Here is a 19,492-nt window from a genome sequence, read left to right as displayed (position 1 = left end):
CGTTCAGAAAGGTGAGTTGACAGCTTTCTTTTGTCCCTTCTCCCCCAAAGATGCACTGAAGACAACGAGAAATGTGCATGCAAAAGTCAGAGGGTCAGCAGATTCTTTATTGTAATGAAGCACGGGAACTGGACACCTGGAGATCTTCTTGCATGGGCCTGAAAGTCATTGGAAGCAGCTTGGATGGACGGTCTGGTTTTGTAACTCAACTTCTCAGAACTGTTGTTGGTTTTGCTTGGTGGATATTTTGCTCTGAGCAAGACAGTGCCTCATGCTTCTTCAGCCAATGGAAGAGCATCTGGCTTTTCAAGCTTGGGAGTAGTAGCAACACTTTCTGGATCATTGCAGATTACCCACCAACCATCTCTTCAAATAACAAAACTTTCCTGGCTGAGATGCAGCTGAGGTACGTAGTCTTTGCCGTGTGAGAAAAGTAAACAGCCTGTCTAATGAAATGCTCCAGCTCCAGCAGATGCTGCTTCCACGTCTTCCTCAGGAGAAGGTAGGGGACAGAGTGACAACACTGGTTATTCTATTTGGGAGAAGATAATCATTTATAACTCAGGCTGCTATAGGGCTATAAAGCAGGGTGAATCAGGGGTCTGAATGCAGAACAACTACAAAGAACTCTGTCATCACTAAAAGCCTCCTAGAAGTTTTCATTACACTTGGCAATCAGTCAAATGTTATTTAAAGATTCGCTCTTTGTTATTAGCTGTAATTTACATTGATTCCATTCTTGATGGTTGGTTATGCCTGTATCTTTGCTCATTCTTTCTTATCAAGTCTGTTCCCCGTGTGCTTTGATCGCACTTAACCATTCCTGTAATAAACAAGAGGACTGAGATCCTTTTGTCCTTCCCATTAATTGTTATTCCTTTTGATCCCTCTGGAAGTAGTTCTCCTAGCCCTTCTAAAGCTTGCAAGAGTTGTGTTCAATTGGGGATACCATGCGCTGACACATTTTAAGGGGGTGGTCAAGACTAGGGAAAAATTTATAGGGACTGCAGAGGGAGATGAGACTGAAGCAGAGGAGGGAACTGCTCAGCACTTCGTTACGGGATGCCTCCTTCCCAAGTGATTCCCAGTCAGAAAGTTCCCAGCAAAAAGCCGGTAGGAGGCTCCACAGAAACCGAGGTGTCTCCCGCCCCGCAGTGCTGCTCCTGAGCTGCCCGAAGCACGGCGCGAGCACCTCCGCCTCGCGCTCAGCCCGCGCGCCCCGCCGCGGGACTAAGGCGGGAAACCGGAGGGGCGGCGAGCGCCATCTCGAGTCACGCCGCCTCCTCTCGCGAGAGCAGCGGCGCCCAGGCAACGGCAGGACGCTGCAGCCATGGAGGCGGATGAGGAGGAGGCGGCGGGCTCTGAGGCGTCGGTCTACCTGCAGAGTATCCTTCCGTCCCGCCGCAGGGTGCTCCCCTCGCCTGAGGCGGGCGGGCTTCGGGCTTCGCCGACCCCTCTGTGCCCCTCTGTGCCCTCAGCTGACGGCCCGGGGCGGGAGCTGACCTCGTGGAGCTGTGAGGAAGGGACGAAGGAAAATGTTACTGGGTAGCGCTGGGAAGGGAGAACGTGCGGTTGTTGCTGCGTTGAGGCACCCCGACTGAGCCTCGGGGTAACGTTATCCCCTGTGGGGCTGAAAAGTTAAAATTCTCTACCGGAAACCTCTCGTTGCCTCTTGTGTGTTAGTGTTGGTGGTGAAACACCACAGAGCTGCCGGTTCCACGTGGCGCTTTGGGTCAGATCATCCTTATTTCGTCAGGCACTGCCAATAGTGTAGCTCTCTTGCTAGGGTTAGGAGGTAAGCCCATTAAAAAAGGAAAAAAGCTGCGTGGTGAGCTGAACAAAGTGCTCTGTCATTACGTGTTTAAACCAATCCAACAGCAACACAGCGTTTGTCGGGGGAATGTCGTGGTTTTAAAGCTGTTAAAACGGTGTTCTGTGGTGTAATTGTATGCCTGCCTATCAGTATTCTTCATGTAAAGGTTTAGTCTGTGCGCTGTTGTTTGCATCGGTGCAAGGAAACAGCTTTTCCTTGTTTTCTTCTGAAAGTGTTTTACTTGTGAAGGCATACTGTGGATAGAGCTGCACTGAAAGATCTGATAATTGTGGAAAGAAGAGTCAAAGGGGGGAGTCTGAGCTGAAGAACCGCCTGCAGGCCATGCAAAAGATACCTTTAGAGAAAATAGCCTGAAAAGACTAGCAAACACGGTGTGGATAAGTTGGGATGTCAAAAATGTGGTTTAAATGTCCTTTATTTAAACTAATGTTGATAAATACTGCACTATGAGGTGATGAAGGGGCTTAGGAATCCCAGAGAAGTGTTCAGATGTTTAGTTTTCAACATACATATCTGCATATTCATGTATATGGAAATAATCACGGAGTTCATTCAGAAATGTACCCAAGTGGTCACGCTGTGTGATGTGACCATTCTGTAAAGGGAGTGTGTCTGGTTAGTGGTGGAATATCTTAAGAAAAAAGGAAGTCTTAGGATATTACCCTAACTTGACAGTATTGGTGTGTCTTTGTCTCAGATTCCCATCTGTTGCTGTCCCTGGTTTTAGAACGATAACGGAAAGCTGTTCCTTGCTTTCGCTGTGCATTTGTGCCTTGCTGTCATTCTCATTTTCTTATGTAATTAGCAGTTCAGATGGGTATTTCTGTCTGCGTTGAATGTACAAAGTGCAGGGATTGGGATTTGTTTCGCTGCCATGTGGTCAGACCCTGCTCCTCAGTGTTCCTGTTGTTTGGGGGAGCTGGCAGACAGCTCTAGTCCACCCTTACGCCCCAGTCCCTGGCTGTTTGCCCACCTTGGTTGGGATGCAGCTCCTGAAAGTCTTGCCATAACGTAAACTATTACCACCTCAGTTCTCTTACATCATCCTCGTATCCTGGAATACTGTGCTGAGAAAAAGTGCATTAATTGAACTGTATGCTTTATTTTATCTGCCACTGAAGTTGAAATTCACGATCCAGATTACTTGTGTGATGGAGAACAGATGTAGACCTGCTGAAGCTCATCACTGGAGGGTGGGGCTCCTGTTGTTTTTATTTGCTTTTCCCTCTGAAAGAAAACACGATAACCTTTTTATTTTATGACTTCCTGCACAGTTCAGGTGTTAGAATTTAAATTTGAGAATCATTCCAGTTAGAGAATAAAGATTTTACAGAGGAAGAAACCTGAGGTGCAGAGAGGCTGTGACTTGCATTTGAGTCCTCTGTGCCACATCTGCAGTAATTAGGGAAGAAAATATGAGGGCATGTCAAACAGGTGTTTGCCTTTACATACCTAAGCCTAGGTGGGAAGCTTACAAGAAGCATTCATGTCAGCTTCCTATTTATGTATAAGGTTTTTGTAGAAAGCATGTGGTGTAATTGTGCAGTTCTAGATACGCAGATGTGCTTTGACTTGATTACTGAAAGTTAGACCTTTATTCACACAGAGATTTGACTTTTTTTTTGGTTTGTTTAGAAAGCAAAATGATGCCTTTCTAACTGTCACCTTAAGACTCAGGTCTTTACAAACGAAAGGTGGTTATTTCTTTAGGGGTAAGGCACGTGAGCCTTCTGGATGGTTGCAGTTCAGCTGATAACTTGCATGCTGCAGTGCTGGCATCTTGAATCCAGATTGAACTTTGTATGTATTGCACTGCACAAACTGTAGCAAAAAGCTGTATTGTTGTGTATTTTTTGCCTTGTTTGTTTTAGTTGAAGACTTCAGATTAGGGAAGTGATATTGAGCTAGAAAATCATGGCTTTTTCCCCATTTTCATTTTCTTCTGTAAAAAGAAGTTACCATTTAAAGTGGCTGTGTGTGAAGCAGTGAATTGCCAACTGTTCTTTAGAAGTTAATTCTAGTTTATTTACGTGGGTCGTTTGTAGGCTAACTGATTTCCTAGGGAAACAGCCGTGCATCTTACAGAAAACATTTTGGTTAGACTTCCCAGAGCTGCCAGGCTGGTGGATGAGATGTTTATTTTAGTTTTGTTTCACACCATTTGTTATTTTAATGAAAAGTCTGCCTCTGAAGCATTTGGGGGAACTGTAAATAATTTGCAGTGGATTTTTACCGTTTCAGGATTCACTTCTCTTTGTACTGTGGATGTGCTGAGGTTATTATTTAAGGCTCTTGCTTCAGCTTTGGTGAAGTATTCAGTGTTTGATCTCTGATGTTCAGTTTTGCACTCGCCTCCATTTGGTGTGGTTAAGAGCAGGGCTGAGGGTGCTCATCACAGCTGGTTGTCCTTTGGTGTGCATGCATCAGACGTTTCAGCCTTAACAAAACCTGCAGAAATTACTATCACAGACTACTCTAAGGATGATTATCAGTATGAAGAGGTAATTTGCTCAATTGATTATCTTATGCGATATCCGTAGTATTCATGTTGGATTTTGTTGCTTCGCTTCAGCATAAAAGTAACTTAGGAGGAGCAGTGAAACCCTTTTCTCAAGTGTGATGATGAGTGGTCAAGAGAAGATTTGTTATGAGCTTTTGTTACACCTTTTATTTCAAAATTAAGTATTGAAAAGAAACAGGTGTATCCATTATTGTTAATGAACAGAATCATAGACTCATGTAATTGTTTGAGTTGGAGGGGACACTTAAAGGCCATCTAGTCCAACTGCCCTGCAGTGAACAGGGAAACTTCCAGCAAGATCGGGATGCTCAGAGCCCATTTCAGCCTGACCTTCAATGTCTCCAAGGATTGGAAACAAAATGTAAACAGGCAAAACATTTTTAATGGGAATGAGATTGTTTTCAGTAGTGGTGATGGAGGTAGATTGGGAAGATTCATAAAACATTGATACTGGTGCTCTAAATCCTTTCATTTAGGTGTCAGCAGATGATGAATTCAGTCTTCAGGAAGGTGACGAGGATCTGGCTGAGGCTCTGCAGGCTGTTCAACAGCAGGCTGAAGATGCTCACATTTTAGTAAGAACTTTATGACAAATCAATAAGACTGTGCTTTAGCTGGTTTTACTGGGTCAGAAAGTAAGTCATCACTTAACTGAATTATGAGATATTTTGTGGAGAAGACTAAACTTTTTAGAAGTTTACTTAGGACTAAACGTGTCACAATGGAAAAAGATAACTTGAGTTACCTACGTGCCATCTCCCTTTAACTTTCATTCATTTTATAGCTGTAAATCAAGTCATACTTCAGATACATAATTTGTTTTAAAACATGAGTAAAATCAATGAGATTCTGTTTTATTTTGTGGGTAGAATGAGTGAGAATGTGATCCCTCACGCAAGAGAGCAACTGCTTGTACTGAACACCCACAGAAATGTGTACCTGAATACTTTGCTGAAGGAGGTTGTTTCTGTATTAAAAATAAAGAAGACACTGCTACATTGTGCTAAATTAGAAAATGATCACAGAATCATAGTGTGGCCTGGGTTGAAAAGGAGCACAATGCTCATCCAGTTCCAACCCCTGCTGTGTGCAGGGTCACCAACCAGCAGACCAGGCTGCCCAGAGCCACATCCAGCCTGGCCCTGAATGCCTTTCACATACAGCATTAGTTTTGAGTGCCTCTTATGTTTACAGTTGGTTTTCAGAACATCATGTGATAGTTTGGAGTTGCACACTGGGATCATTATATTGCATTTTCCTAAATACAGTCTGCTGAATTTATTGAGTTGTTGCAATCTAATGGAGAAGTGCTTTTCCCTGTCTTACAGCCTCATCGGGAAGCTATTATCTCACTAATATTTTGCCTTTGCAAAACAGACTAAGTTCAGGTTCTGAATGATTCTTACTGTCAGAATGGAGGAAAAATCTGTATTTTCTTTTGCTCCAATCATTTCTGCCTTTGAGATGACACTTTGAGTAAAACCTAGCAATAGCCAAGTCTTGATGTGTTTTGAAGCAAGGGAAGGTCTTCAGAAGCTTTTAAAACTGATAGTTAACCAAACATTGGATAATGCTCTTCAGGGATAACTGCAGTTGTACCTATTTCAATGTGAGAACTGGTGATCAAATACAAAGAGAAACCAGGAGTAATATCTTCTGTTATTTGACGGGTGGAATAAGGAACTAATATTTTACTGCTCTTGATTGAGTTTTAAGGGAATGAAAAGGTATCTGTCCCATTCATTCCAACTGAAGATACTGTGAGCTTTACTTGAATCAAAAGAAAATGTAGTTTAATTCAAGATCTTCTTGATTTTATACTTACGCTAGCAGGTGTCTGCCTTGCATCATTTTTTGAAGGCTTCAATTTTTGGAATTGGCTTCCATTATTTTGGAATTCAAATCATTATTTCCACCTCTAGACAGACAGCCATGGAAGCAAGAAGCAAGAATGAATATACTTGTTAGTTCCTGGATGGTTTTCATAAGGATGTGCAGTGGGTTTTGTGAGGCTCAGAGACTTCGGTGGTGCTGAGAACCAAGCGCTGCACAGGTGCTTGCACTGACCCCAGTAGAAGCACCGTGGCCATGAAGGAATACTGAATCAATGCTCCAGCTGTGAGCTAAGAGGCACGCTGGAAGGCTGTCTGCACACAGTAAATAATCAGCTTGGCTGCAATAAGTTACATCAGGTAATAACTGCATCCTCGGAGAGCTTCACTGCAATAGTGCCAAGTGATTCTTGTGTCTAGTTGCTGTTCATAGTAACCTGTATGCCTAATTCCTTACTGAAGATTGCGTTTCAGTGTTTTGTGCAAATGTTTATTTAAAAGAGAAAATTTACAGAGAAAGCATGGATCAAGTGAGCATCCAGAAATATTTTAGCAGTTTGCCAAATGCAGGCACTCAACTCAGTAACTGTGGGTATTTGTAGCTACTGCAGTTTCTTTGACACTCTGTAAGAGAAAGGTCAAGTGTAGCCCGGAAAACCTAATTCTTATTTTCAGACTTCCTTCGGAAGTCATTAGCACTAATTGCTAAATGAAGGAGAGCAAACATAAGCAGACGAGGTGATGCATTTCAGCATTTTTTCTCAACTTTAAAATACCGGTATGTATGTATTAAAGCTATGTCTCTGCAGGGGATATTGAGGTGGGTTTTTTTTTGTTGTTGTTGTTGGCTTTTTTTTTCCCCTCTCCTGGGTTTGTGCCTGGGTGCAGTGGAACTGTTGGTCTTTGCAGGAGTCTGGGGCTCCCTTGCCTGGAAATTGCCATTTGAAGTGCACTTCTTCATGTTTGGATCCTCAGAGAGAAATGAGGCAGATGGAGCCTCATCTCTAAATGCTGTTTTCCCCCCCAGTCGGAGGCAGCTGATATAAAACAGAGTCGTGCAGGCCAAGGCATGATTTGCATGGTAGTGATTGTACTTACTGTTTCTGTTCCCTTTGTCCTTTTCTGTCATAACTCATGATTCATTTTTTTTTCTGTTCTCCTTGCTTTAAGACATTATAAAGTTATATCAAGTGTTTTGAAAAATGAGTATCAGAATGTTTTGCATATTAAAGGATGTTTTCAGCTGGTGGAGACCCTAAGAAAAGGTTACAGAACTTCTGGAAAATCACGCAGATGAAAGAAAGCAGAGTGAGTTGCTTTCTTTAGTAGATAGAGCTTTGGCACTTGCGTTCCGAGACCTTTATTTTTTAGTATCCCAGATGGTAACCTGGAGCCACATTGCCATCATTAACCCTTCTGTTTTGCTGTGTAGGTTTGATTATTTCGTTTGATCTCGTTACAAAATCTTTGAACCTTTTTTTTTGTTGTTGTTGTTTTTGTTGTTCCTGCTTTTCCAATCTGAGTTTTACAGAAACGTTCCAGCTTGTTTTCAAGAGAAATGATTTACCTAATGTTAATTTTTCTTCACTGAGCAAAAAATCCTCAAAATTCCAAAAGTATTGTGGAAATCTATAGGGTTAAGTGCTTGGTGACTGATTTCTTGGTCATGTGTGCAATCCTTATGCTCAGAGTCTTTTGAGGATTTTAATTCAAAGAGAAGTATTTAGTTGAGAACAAATAATTTCAAGGTTTCTGACTGTTGAGTCAAAAGAATGTTTTTGTTTATGTGGCTGCTGTTGGGGGTCTGTTCACTCCCAAGATATTAATTGCTTCTTCCTCATTTCTAAAGAGGTAAATATAGACAAAAAAAATCACCATTTGCCATTCTGGGGGTGTAAAGAAAGTGGTTAGCCTAATATTGCTCCTGAGGGCTGCAATAGAACTAGGACTTTCCCTCTGCATTCCTGAAGCTCTCTTCCAATAGTGTACAAATAGGCTGCATTTGTTTTTCCCTATGTTGTTCTCTGCTCAGGTCCTGAAATGATTCTCAGTGCTAGGAGCTAGCTAATAAATTCTCCTCTGCACGGATGAAATGGATTCCTCTCATATTTCCATTTATTAAAGGAATCAAGCTGTGTTATTTCTTCCCAAGACGGGGATTACAGGTGTGCTTGGGAAACTGCAAGGGATGATACCAAACGTAGACATCAGACTTAGAATAAAGGAAGAAAAGCAAGAGTGAGAGTGCAACTGCCATGTCTGCAGATGTGCTCTTCGTTTCACATATTGCCACAGTTAGAAAGTAGACCTATCTGATGATATACTGTATTTCCAGTAATGAATATATGCTAAATATTGTGCTGTACTTGGCATATCCCTACAATGCTTTGATCTTGCCCATTCACTTTCTCTGTCTGTTAGGCAGGTTGCTTGAATCGAACGCTTTGTTTCATACAAAATGGCCATGAGATCATCCAGTGTAGAGAATGCCTCACATTTTTATTTCACTGGGAGAAATGCCTTTATCTCCAGGTCATTTATGCAGTCATGTTGATGGAGCACCTCCTCTCCTCCTCTTTCTCTGACCTTGCTGGCTGCAGGGCTGTGTCTCTCCCATGTCTCGCTCCTCTCTCCAGCTGCTGTGGTGCAGCAGTTTCTCCCTTCCTGCTGTCTGCTCTCCCACAGATGCACCCAGTGTCGCCCAGCTCCTTTGGGAGCAACTGGAGCTGGGTCTGACATGACGTGGGGCACCACTGGGTCCTGCTCTCAGGGCTGCACTCAGTCTTAGTAGCTTGTGTTGTTGACCAAGTCCATTATAATGTTTTGCCCAAGGTGAAGTTCCCTAAACGCGTTTATGTATTCAGGTAACTGCCAGGTTGCAGCGGTCTCCTTCACCTGATAATCTTTAAATAGCTTTGGGAGAGGAAGTTACAGTATTGTGTTTTACTTTTAAAACTCCTCATGTCTTGAAACCCCTCTGGAGGAGCTATGCACTGAGTTAGCAGAATGCAGTTAGGTGAAGTAAAGAAATTGATATTAGAACAATAAGGTCTGAAAGGCGTTTTTCCTCTTGTAAAATCTCGGTCTTGTTTTGATTCAGCTTTTGGCAACTGGCCTTAACCCATGAGTTGACCTTATCTTTGTAGCTGTTTATACTGATGGTGGCACTGGAGGCTGGATATGAAGCCTCGGTGTACCATCTGCCTTCTGCTAACGCTTGTAGGGGTGCTGTCTGACACTTCACTGTCTGCGTATGGATGTTAAGAGGAAAAGGAAACACTGGTTTTTGTGGGGCTTCCCAAGATGTCTCATGATGGAGATGCAGCTCTTTCATTTTTTCCATTATATAACAGACGAGTAAGCCACTGTACTGTCATCTACCAAAGAATGCAGATGTCCAAGGTGGAGCACTGATTTCCTCACAGGTACCTTTGAAGGTTGTCAAAGGGGCGTGAGAACTAACATTTCCTCTCTGCTCAGTGACAGAGACACATCCATTAGTTCAACTAGTTTCAGACCCTTATCAGTTTATGCCAGGTTCAGAGCAGTTCCTTAAATCAGGTAATTTTTTACTTAGTCCCTGTAACCTTTCATAGATACTAGAAGGTATTAGATCAGTGATTGCAGATGTGATAAGCAAAGAGAAGTGAGGCATTCAACTGTACTCCAATACATCTGTGACTTTAGATGACTTCAGAAATAGTGATAACTACATTTCTCTTGTAGGTTTAATAAAAAATACCATGTTCTAATTTCAGGCTTCCAAAGCAGTTCTGACTTCAGAGAAATCGGTGTCTGAAATACCTGAAGCGATGGATGACTTCTTCTGCAATTTTCTGGCTGGTCTGGGTATGTCCAGAACCCTTAACTGCTTCCAAACTGAATGGTGAGACATTTTAAATAACGGGGTAATAGGATATGATAGAAATAATAGGAAGGGAAGCTCAGGATTCAGGTATTTCAGATATTTTAGGCTGCGTCTCCAGAAAACTTTCAGAATGAGTCCCAAATATGCAGCGTTCTACTGGACAAATAAATTTGTTAGATGAGAACTATTGTTTTTAGGACAGATTTTCCCAAAACCTGAATCCAGGGAGCTGCTGAACAGGTACCTTTGAAGGTGCTCACCTATCTCCAGGTGCTTGTAAGCCTGTGGTGATCAGGGTCTAGGGCCTCTTTTGTGACCAGAGAAGAGAAATGCCTCGTTTGTGAGTGTTGTTTAAATATACTCTTATCTTCACTGACTACCACAAAAGACTAGAAACTAGCTGCAATCCAGAAATTGGTGATTGATGAAGTAAGTCCAGTGCAAAATGACCAGCATTTCATTCCAGTGGTGCTGAGAAATACCATGTATCTGCTATTTTCTTGCTTTCCAAAACCTGGGCGCTCACTTAAACACCGAATGCTTTGTAGTGTATCATAGCACTGAGTCTGTTTTACTTGTTTTGCATGAATTTGGGCGTTTTTTGTAGACCTGCTGTGTTGAATAAGCAGTCTTTGACACTTTGTATGACTTAGTAAGTCAGTCAAAACAGTATGGTAGCTGGCTTGCTTTTGTTTGTTCATTTCAGTGTGACTTAAATGATGGTTAGGAAGGAGCACTGTGGTTCTGCACTTGTTACAGCAGTAGGACTGATACGAGCAGTGTAATGGGAAAATGTTTAGCAATTTTTATGGGCAAAGATAATTAATACTGGATGGATATAAATAGTGACCTTTTTGTGAAACTACAGCTTCCTTTGAAGCGTTTACTGTCTGAATTTGTCTCGGTGGCAAAATTCAAATTGCTTTTTAACAGAGCAAGAGCAGGTTTTAGCGGGCTCTATCTTGTAACTCCTGAGGTGTCCATGCGATTTTTGTTCCTCTGTGAGTAGTATGTTTAATTTCAGTAGCATTACCAATAAGCTCAGTGTGTCAGGATGTAGTCCTACTGTATAGCAACTAGCTGTGTTAATACCTGATTTCAAAACCTTACTTCCTGTTGGTTTGAGATAGATAATTGACAGTGTTAATGAAAGTGAGGGCAGATTAGTGTACTCGGGTTCCTCATTATGTATTGGGACGGCTCTCTTGGTCTCACGCTGTGGTGATCAAGTACTAATGGAATTTCAAATGAGAAATTAATTAACGTAGAGAAAATTTATCAAAAGGGCTGCTTTGAAATAATTGTCTGTCTGAGATCTAAAGGTCACTTAAATTGAAGCAAATGATCTGTTTATTTCAGAGCTTGAAAAAAAAACATTTTGGTATGCTGTCCAGCACATAGGTATATAAATAAAACAATCATGATCATGTGAGAGGTCATGATCATTTTATTTTAAGGCAAACTCATTATTTTTTTGATGTCTTGAAAAAATTCATTGCATTCTCAGTCATTTTCTTCACTTAACTATTTTTTGCACATTTTTTTCCTTCCAACTATACTTTAAAAGAAATTAAAATTAGGGTTAACATTAAATTGCATATTCTAAAAGTAATTTAAACTTTCTGTTCCTTTGATATACGAGAATTTACAGTGCTTTTGTTGCTCGTGAAATACACTGGATTGACAGCTCTTGCAGTATGAAGTGCATGAGCTGATCAGCTGTGAATTGATGTATCTGACAGTCTGCAGCTCCTAATCCCAGAGAGCTCACTGCTGCTGGCTGCCTGGAACCAGTCTGATGAGCAGATGAGGCATTTGCTGCTCACACACAGCATGGAGCTATCGCTGCCTTTAGTTAGTAAACTCAATTGATGGCTTATCTCCGAGTGTTTTAGAGACCTAGAGATGCTTCACTTGGGAACAAAATGAGCCCTGCAGGCAAATTACAGAAATGTGATTTGAAAATTCTTTTCTTTTTAACGTGGTTAAAGTTGTGAATAAACTTACGTGATCGTACCAGGTGAAAAGCTGTCTGATTCTTTAGTATACCTTGAAAAGTTGGTCTGGGTCATGCATAACAGAGCATTTGAAGCAAAGCTGCCATGTCTTCCCTGAGTATAAGGGCAGATTGATTTAAAACCTTTTCTGGTAGGAAAACGGATGTAGGTTGTGATCCTCCACGTCATAACTCCCTGAAGACAGTGGAAGCAATCTGCTTGTTTCAGACAGACCGAAGTTTCTTCTGTTGTGGGTCCTCCTTTGCCTCGAAGTCGTATTGTGCCCCAGGCTCGTAAATCCTGAGAGAAATGGGGCTTATTAGTTCCAGAACAGCATCACACTAAAACAGATTCAGTTTTTTTCAATTAGAGCTGGCAAAGAATAGACAAGTAGCTTCAAGTTTGCTTGCAAACCCCAAGTGGGGGTTATGCATATTGTCTTGCTCTTGATGCCAGGCGTCATGCCGAGTGTCTGTCTACGAAGATGAGAATAAAAATCAGTTGTTCCCAGCTTTTCCTTTATTCCCATTCTTGAGGTCATGCAGAGGAATCAGTTGTGGTTCTCAGCTTGAGCTTGTTATGACTGAAACATGTCTGTGTAGGAATGTCAGCTTGGATGTATAGGGCACTTGCAATGCACTAAGTGAATACACTTTGCATGTTTTGGATCAGGAGCAAATAAAAGTATTTCCTGATACTGTTTGTGTACACTAGTTACACATTCAGTGTGTAACTTCTCACTTAATCACAGAAGCATAAATTCATATTTATTTAATTGGTCTCTTGCTGCAGGAGATGGAAGCTTAGATCCTCTTTGTCTTAATCTAGTTTGGCACAAGTCACTTGCCCACAGAGCAAGCATAACATGATAATATGAATTTTCTACTTATATGCCATGATAATAGATTGGAAGAATACACCAGGGCTTTGTTTTTTGTGCTCATTTCTTTGTTAGCCTTCTGTTGAAACTGTTGAAGGGTTTGTCAATTAAAATGATAATTTTCTGTAAGAAATTCTTGTAAAAGCTGAAACTTGAAATTATAGTTTCTGAATGAATCTCTAGGTGAGTTACCCTTTGATAAAAGATTATCCTCAGCTGTCTATCAGTTAGTTTAATTGCGTGGCCTGTCTGCAACCTGATTGCTTTAGAGCTCTTAGGAGCTTGAATTCAGTGTAATTGATAAAGTAGTAATGTATTATTGTAAGTCAGCCTGCCCTGGGCTTTGATCATAAGATCATAGTTGGCCATCTGTTCCTGCGGGTTCCAAATTCTTAGTTAATTGTAAGTGGTGATTCAAGAACTAAAACTCATTTGTTCTGAAAACCTTAAAAAAAGAAAAAAGCTCTTGTGTGCACAGAACTAATTTCATTTTGCATCGCAGTTCCTTTCTGTAATGGAATGAAATGAGAGCAAGAACTAATTGGCCGTCAGCTAGGCATGCAGGAGCTGTCTGAGTTTTACAGGACTGGCTTGATGAAATGAAGTCTCGCAATGTTTTGTGTTTTTCTATTCCACTTCTACTGTTGTGCTCAAAAACCTTCATTTCTGGGAGAGCTCTTAGATGAGAGTGAGTTTGTCAGCATTAATTGTATTCCGTTAAAATTATCTGTCAGAGATTTCAGCTCTTCTGGAGGCTGACTTCATCCATTATCCGTGTCTGACACGTCCTCATGTAGAAAGTTGGTATTTTTTGCGAAGTGCGGTTGGGGCATTCAGTGAAGAAATTTTCCTGGCAAATAGATTGATAGATTTATGGTCATGGGCATTGAGAAGTGCCCTTCAGTATTTTTGGTAGCAATTCTATCTGCACATCAGTCAGTAATCATAAAATAAATGAGCTTCCTTCTTGACATTAGAAGACTGTTGCTGCTGTAATTTGCTTAAGAAAACAAAGTGAAGAAGCAATGAGTTCTGCTTTGGACGCATTCAGCTTAATCTTTCAAAATTCTAATGTCTTTTGGTGTCAAATGTGAATGACAGCTTAATCTGTAGGAATGAGCGTTTCTGCAGCCGCCCATAGAATTCAGATAAGCAGCTGACTATGGGAAGTCATTTGGATACAGGGGTTTCTAACATTCCCCTGCATTTTTTTTTTTGAAAGATCTCAGGTAACAGTCGCTTACTAAGTGAAAGTCCCCTGTTCTGTAGAACTTCTCGTTTCTGCAGCATGGTTTCTTGATCTAGGAATGCTGCACTTACTGACTGTTGAGTTTCCTGTGAAATTATGTTCCTGTCATTTCTTTTTGTGAGTTTCTTCCAGCTGCAGTCAAGATGAGCAGGGATAAAGCTCCTATGCTTGGTTTTCATCTGATAAGAACTACTTACAGTTCTTGCTGAACTTACGTGGAGCTGATGTCACGGCTGCACAATGTCTTTATCTTCAGTGTGTCTGTAGAAGGTTGTACCAGCTGAAGGCCCTCCCCTTCCTTCTTTCAGGATAGAAGCAAAGAAAGAAATAAAGGTTTTGTACTTAGTTGAACTGGGTTCCAGAATAATCTTTGTAGCGTGGGCATGCATGGAAATATCCTATGATTGTACATATGTGCTTGAACCTTGCTATGCTTTGGAATGCTTGGGTAGATCCTCATAGCTTCCAGTCATTCCTTGAACAAGCATGGCTTCTGCAGAACATTTTTTGTGATGACATTCACCTTTTTGCTAAATCCTTTTTAACATTACTGTTTGTTGTTTTTTTTTTATAGAAGGTACTTAGATACTTCCAGCTGCTCCTCATTTAAATGTCTTTAAACCAAGACTAAAAATAATAATGTCAAAGCTTGTCTTTTTATTGCCTGTTAGGTTCGTCTTAGCTTGTTCTGTTGATGTCCTTTCAGAAGGTGAACGTGACTGGAAGGTACCGATCTGTGACTGAATGGCTCAAGTCCCACAGCTGTGGGAAGCACTGTGCTAATTGCTGATGATTATAAAAGAGTTAAATGCCTTCAGTTAGCAAATACCTGCCTTTGTAATTTCTGTAAATGCTGACATGAGAGGGCAAACACCAGTGATCTGAGAAATAGGAAACGTGGAATAAAATCTCCTTCCGTCTTCTCCTAGGTATGAACTCGTAGAGAGAGGTGTGTTCACAGCCAAAGACATTGGGTTTGTGCCAGCTGTGTATACCTGCAACCAGCAACTGAAGGCTGAGAATATGCGTTTGAAAGAAGATTTGGACAACTATAAACGTGCTGCTAAGTATGTCATGTGGTGTAAGGAAACGTTGTTACGCAGCAGTCAGTGACCAGATAAAGTAAACCCAAGTGCTTAATGGAAAGAATAAATTCGTGTTCATTATGCTGCCTGCATGTATTTATACTTTTAGGTGACAATTGCAATTAAAGCTTAATTTATTTTCTGTGCTCTTTTGGAAACAAAAATCTTGATTTTTTTTTTTTTATCTTTACTGGGCTATATAACAAAATTTTCAAGATGCAGTGATCAGAATAAATTAATTCAAAGAATCAAGAGGTTATGATTTGTGGAAGAAGGACCTAAATTATCATTCGTATTACGTAGTAACATATCATACTATAAATTAGAACTACTGCAAAATGTCAGCATAGAAAAAAAACTATTTACTTTCTTCTTAAAAAGGAGGCAAGAAATCAATCACTTTGGTCTTAGCAGTATGTCAGTATAAATAACCTTCATTGATTACATTTATGTGTAAATTGCAGTTGGTGATGTTCCAAGTCAGTTGTACTAAAGATGTGAGAGTTAAAATATTTAGCCCGTGTAGTGGAGATGCAGTCTTTTCTGAAGGAAGGTCGATCTGCACGTGTTCTGTAGGAATTAACCTTCAGAGATAACATCACACTTTGCTTTGATTTTTCCTACTGCTTCGTTTCAAAACATGGGCCTGTAGAAACCACGTAAGCAGTGAGTAAGACAAGCAGCCAAACAAAGTAACTCTCCATCTTTCTGGTTTTTGTCCAGATTGGTCAAGATATCTGTTTTCGTTAACATCTGTATGAGCAACAGCTACTTAGATCTTAAATAGTCGTTATCACCAGCAGTGATTATAATCAAATTACTTTCCAGAGATAATGTTTTTTTATTACATTTTAATTGGAAAAAGTAGTTGACTGTTGTCTAATAGTCTAATGTAAACAGCTGTAATAAAGTCAAACAGTGCACCATCAATTAGACTGGAAGATGGGCCATGTATAAAACACTCCTTTATTTTCATCTGCAGTTTCTTTGGACATTGGTTTTGAGTGCTGAGTGTCTCCTGTGTACATTGGAGGGCAAGGAGCTCTCACATGCACAGTAGAAGACAGCAATACAGAGCCTGGCCCTTCTGAAATGCATTATTGTCAGTAGTTCTTTTTTTTGGTAGGACTTAAACCAGCAGTGGGCAAATTCCTTATATTGGCATTCACTGTTAAATGCTGCACTTGCTCCATGTTTATCATATGAAAACAGTGGTGCAGTTTCTCCTCCTTCTGCAGTGGTAGGGAGAACTTTCACAGTCTTTGTGCTGGTATCACGGTTGAATGTCTGTAACCGTGGAACAGTTTGTAACAGTGGTACCTATTTCACTTGTCAACATTTTTTAATATAACATGTTCTTCTTTGTTTTCATTAGTACAGTTCATTTCACTTATTTGTTTTGAGTATTCTATGAATTGAAACAGCACTGTTTGTGGAATAGAGAGGGAAACAGAGAGGTTTTGCTGTGCTGGTAGTGAGTTAGCGTTTCCTTGTCCTTAGGCTAAGCCTTGGCTGTGACACCTGGCTCTATCTGCTTCTGTTGAGGTGTTTCATGAGATTTTTCTTGTTCGTCCATTCAATAACCAGAGTCAGTCAGTACCTTTGATAAAGCTAGTATTTGTCAGGAGTCAAAATTACCTAGAGGACAACTCGGGTTTTCTAATATTGTGAGAAAGAATTCACCAACTTGCACTCGCATCAGGATGCCTAAGAGCTCTGAATAGATGCTGATTTGACTGGTTAAAAAATGATGATGTCATTTCAAAGAAAGACTTGTATTTTGCCATGTGGATTTATCAGAAAGCTTTCATGGTCAGAATGCAGTGCTGTCAAGCTTTTAATCACATTCGGTATTTCTGAGCTTGCTACTCTTGACAACCTTCAGCTGAAAAGAGGCCGTGTTGGGACTGAAAGCAGTATGGGGGCCCAGGTTAAATGGCTGTAAAGCAGTTCCCTTCTGCAATAATGTTGTTCAACAACTGGTGGAAGGGTGTTTAGAAGGGAAATGCAATTTTGGGTGTATTAATGTAGCATTTACGTGATTGCATGACAAGCAGCAAGCAAATAGAATGGATTTCAGTCTGTCGGTTGTGTTTCACTGTGACTTTTTGTTGTTTATAGGGAAAATGACAGCTGACCTAACAGACTGTATGCAGCAAGTGTACGTGTCTAACAGATTGTCCAATATCTGAAGTTGTCTTGAAATATAACAAAATCCCTCAGATGTATATATTAAAAGAAATAAATCAGCCATTCCCTTAAAGCTTAGATTTTCTAGTAACGTTGAAATAAATTACTAAAAACAGGTATATTCAGGTAGGAATAGGTTTGTTGTGTAACAATAGTGAAGATATACTGAAGTGTACTCCGTTTAGTTTCATCTTGAAAGCCACAGCTCTCTGATCCTTTGATAAGGGATGCTGTCTGCTATAATATTTCTCCAATAGTGACCTAGATATTCTTCCTAATACACAAGAAACACCTGAAAACATTATCTCTAGAAATTGTTGGCTCTCAAAGTAAACTGATTTAATTGGTTTTCTTCAGTGATGATTTGTCATGCAAGAATTTAATGTTACAGTAACACTCTTTGGTTGTGAGGTGAATAATGAATTATGAGTTCATAACTACGTTAAACTCTGGCTCTCTAATTTTAAGTGCCTTGATATTTTCCTGTGACCAGATCCTTTTCTTGCTTCTGTGTTTAAATGTATAGGTAGACAACGTGATGAGAAATCAATTGTAAGATTGCATTAGTCGTATGGACTGCTGTGATAGAAATTCTTTAAACTATTAGGAATTTATTTAGTAGATGGAATGAAAATTGCTTAGGGTCTCTGTCAGTGCATTTTATAAGTACACAAATACCAATTAGGAGATGAAAATATTTGCAGGTAGCTTTGTGCCTTGAGTTTTGGAAACATGCTCACAAGTCACAGGCAGTGCAATGGTTAAAAACAAAGCAGTCTAGGAAAACGTATTGATTATTGCTATTGCTGCTATCACCAGCAGTAAAATCAGTTGATTCCTACCTCTCTGCCAAAATGTTCACAATGCTGCACTTGTTTATTCATTTACACCATGAAAAAATACAGAAGGTTCACACTTTCATGTTGTGCACCATACTTAAACTTACGTCTTTAATTATGTGGTACTTTTAACGTTCTTGATGCTAGATAGATTCCATAAAAGCAGGAGGAGATACACTTTGTAACATTCTCTTTATGTTGATGAATATTCCTAAGGCTGCATCTTTCAGCATCTTGGACAACTGGCTTCCACATGAGTTTTGTTGGAACAAGGCACGAGACTTACCTTTGAAAATCCCTACTTGGTTTTATTGAGCTCTGCCTTCTTCTGCCATTTATAACAAACTGCTTGAGAGGAGTTTAAGCGGATAGGCGTGCGGTCTCTGACGTGTATCTCAACCAAGCCATCTGCTTAGCTTAGAAGGACTGGGTTTTGTATTGCAGGTCTTACGGCAAGTCACATTTTATGTGATGGTGTTACGATGGAGGCGTTTCGCGGAACTGTACTAAAATCAGTGGTGATTCATTTACCTCTCAATTTGTTTGCCATCCTCATGAGTTTCAGCAGAATCGTTAATCTGTACTTTATATCCCTATGTCAGTGTTCCAAGTTATTCTGTTTCACAACTGTAGTGTGTGTGTACACAAAGCTATGTATGTGTCTGCAGCTTTATGGAGTCTTTTTCTAGTGGTTTCTGCAGGGGAATTCCTGCCTGTTTGCATTTCTCTGTCAGCTTTGACTGCTATACACTGTCATTAAATCCACACTGTGCTTTTCTTCAGGTCTTTTTGACTGTTGCTGCTACAAGCAGTGATTCACATATAAATATGATAGTTTCTATCGGTAGTAAATAAAGCAAATGTGCACATATAGTGAATATATATTATTTGTACTATTAAATACAAGGCATTTTATATGTAATACTTACAGGTCATGTTTCTGGACCTGTAATTTTTGCATGCACTCTTGTCACAGTGGTTTTCCTAACAATTCCACTCCTCTGTTGAGGATGAAATGAGCTTTATTTCTGCAAAGAGCAAATATCCGATTTCTGTGCAAGGTAATTTCAAGCTGCCTTTGTAATTTAATAATGCATGTACTAATCTTTCCTACCAAATACACATAAGTAAGAGCGAGGAGAATCCTTATATAGTAAATATGCAGAGGGGTATTTTAAGTTTACAGAGGAAAGTGTC

The 19,492-nt window shown here is 40.3% G+C and overlaps 1 protein-coding gene across 1 annotated transcript in view; it reads left to right on the top strand.

Annotated features, from left to right (window-relative positions):
* The first annotated feature begins 1,330 nt into the window (after window positions 1-1,330).
* Window positions 1,331-19,492, top strand: part of SPAG16 (sperm associated antigen 16) — a 351,259-nt gene continuing 333,097 nt past the window's right edge. Inside the window, exons 1-5 of the mRNA XM_042822342.1 lie at window positions 1,331-1,385; window positions 4,289-4,335; window positions 4,832-4,930; window positions 9,946-10,073; window positions 15,111-15,248. Of these exons, the coding sequence (XP_042678276.1) occupies window positions 1,331-1,385; window positions 4,289-4,335; window positions 4,832-4,930; window positions 9,946-10,073; window positions 15,111-15,248 (467 nt within the window). The remainder of the gene's footprint in view (window positions 1,386-4,288; window positions 4,336-4,831; window positions 4,931-9,945; window positions 10,074-15,110; window positions 15,249-19,492) is intronic.

This window comes from Centrocercus urophasianus, unplaced genomic scaffold, assembly GCF_019232065.1.
Source record: "Centrocercus urophasianus isolate 14NV4802_14NV808 unplaced genomic scaffold, USGS_Curo_1.0 seq_20, whole genome shotgun sequence".
Lineage (NCBI taxonomy): Eukaryota > Metazoa > Chordata > Aves > Galliformes > Phasianidae > Centrocercus > Centrocercus urophasianus.
This window is presented reverse-complemented; position numbering and strand designations above follow the sequence as displayed.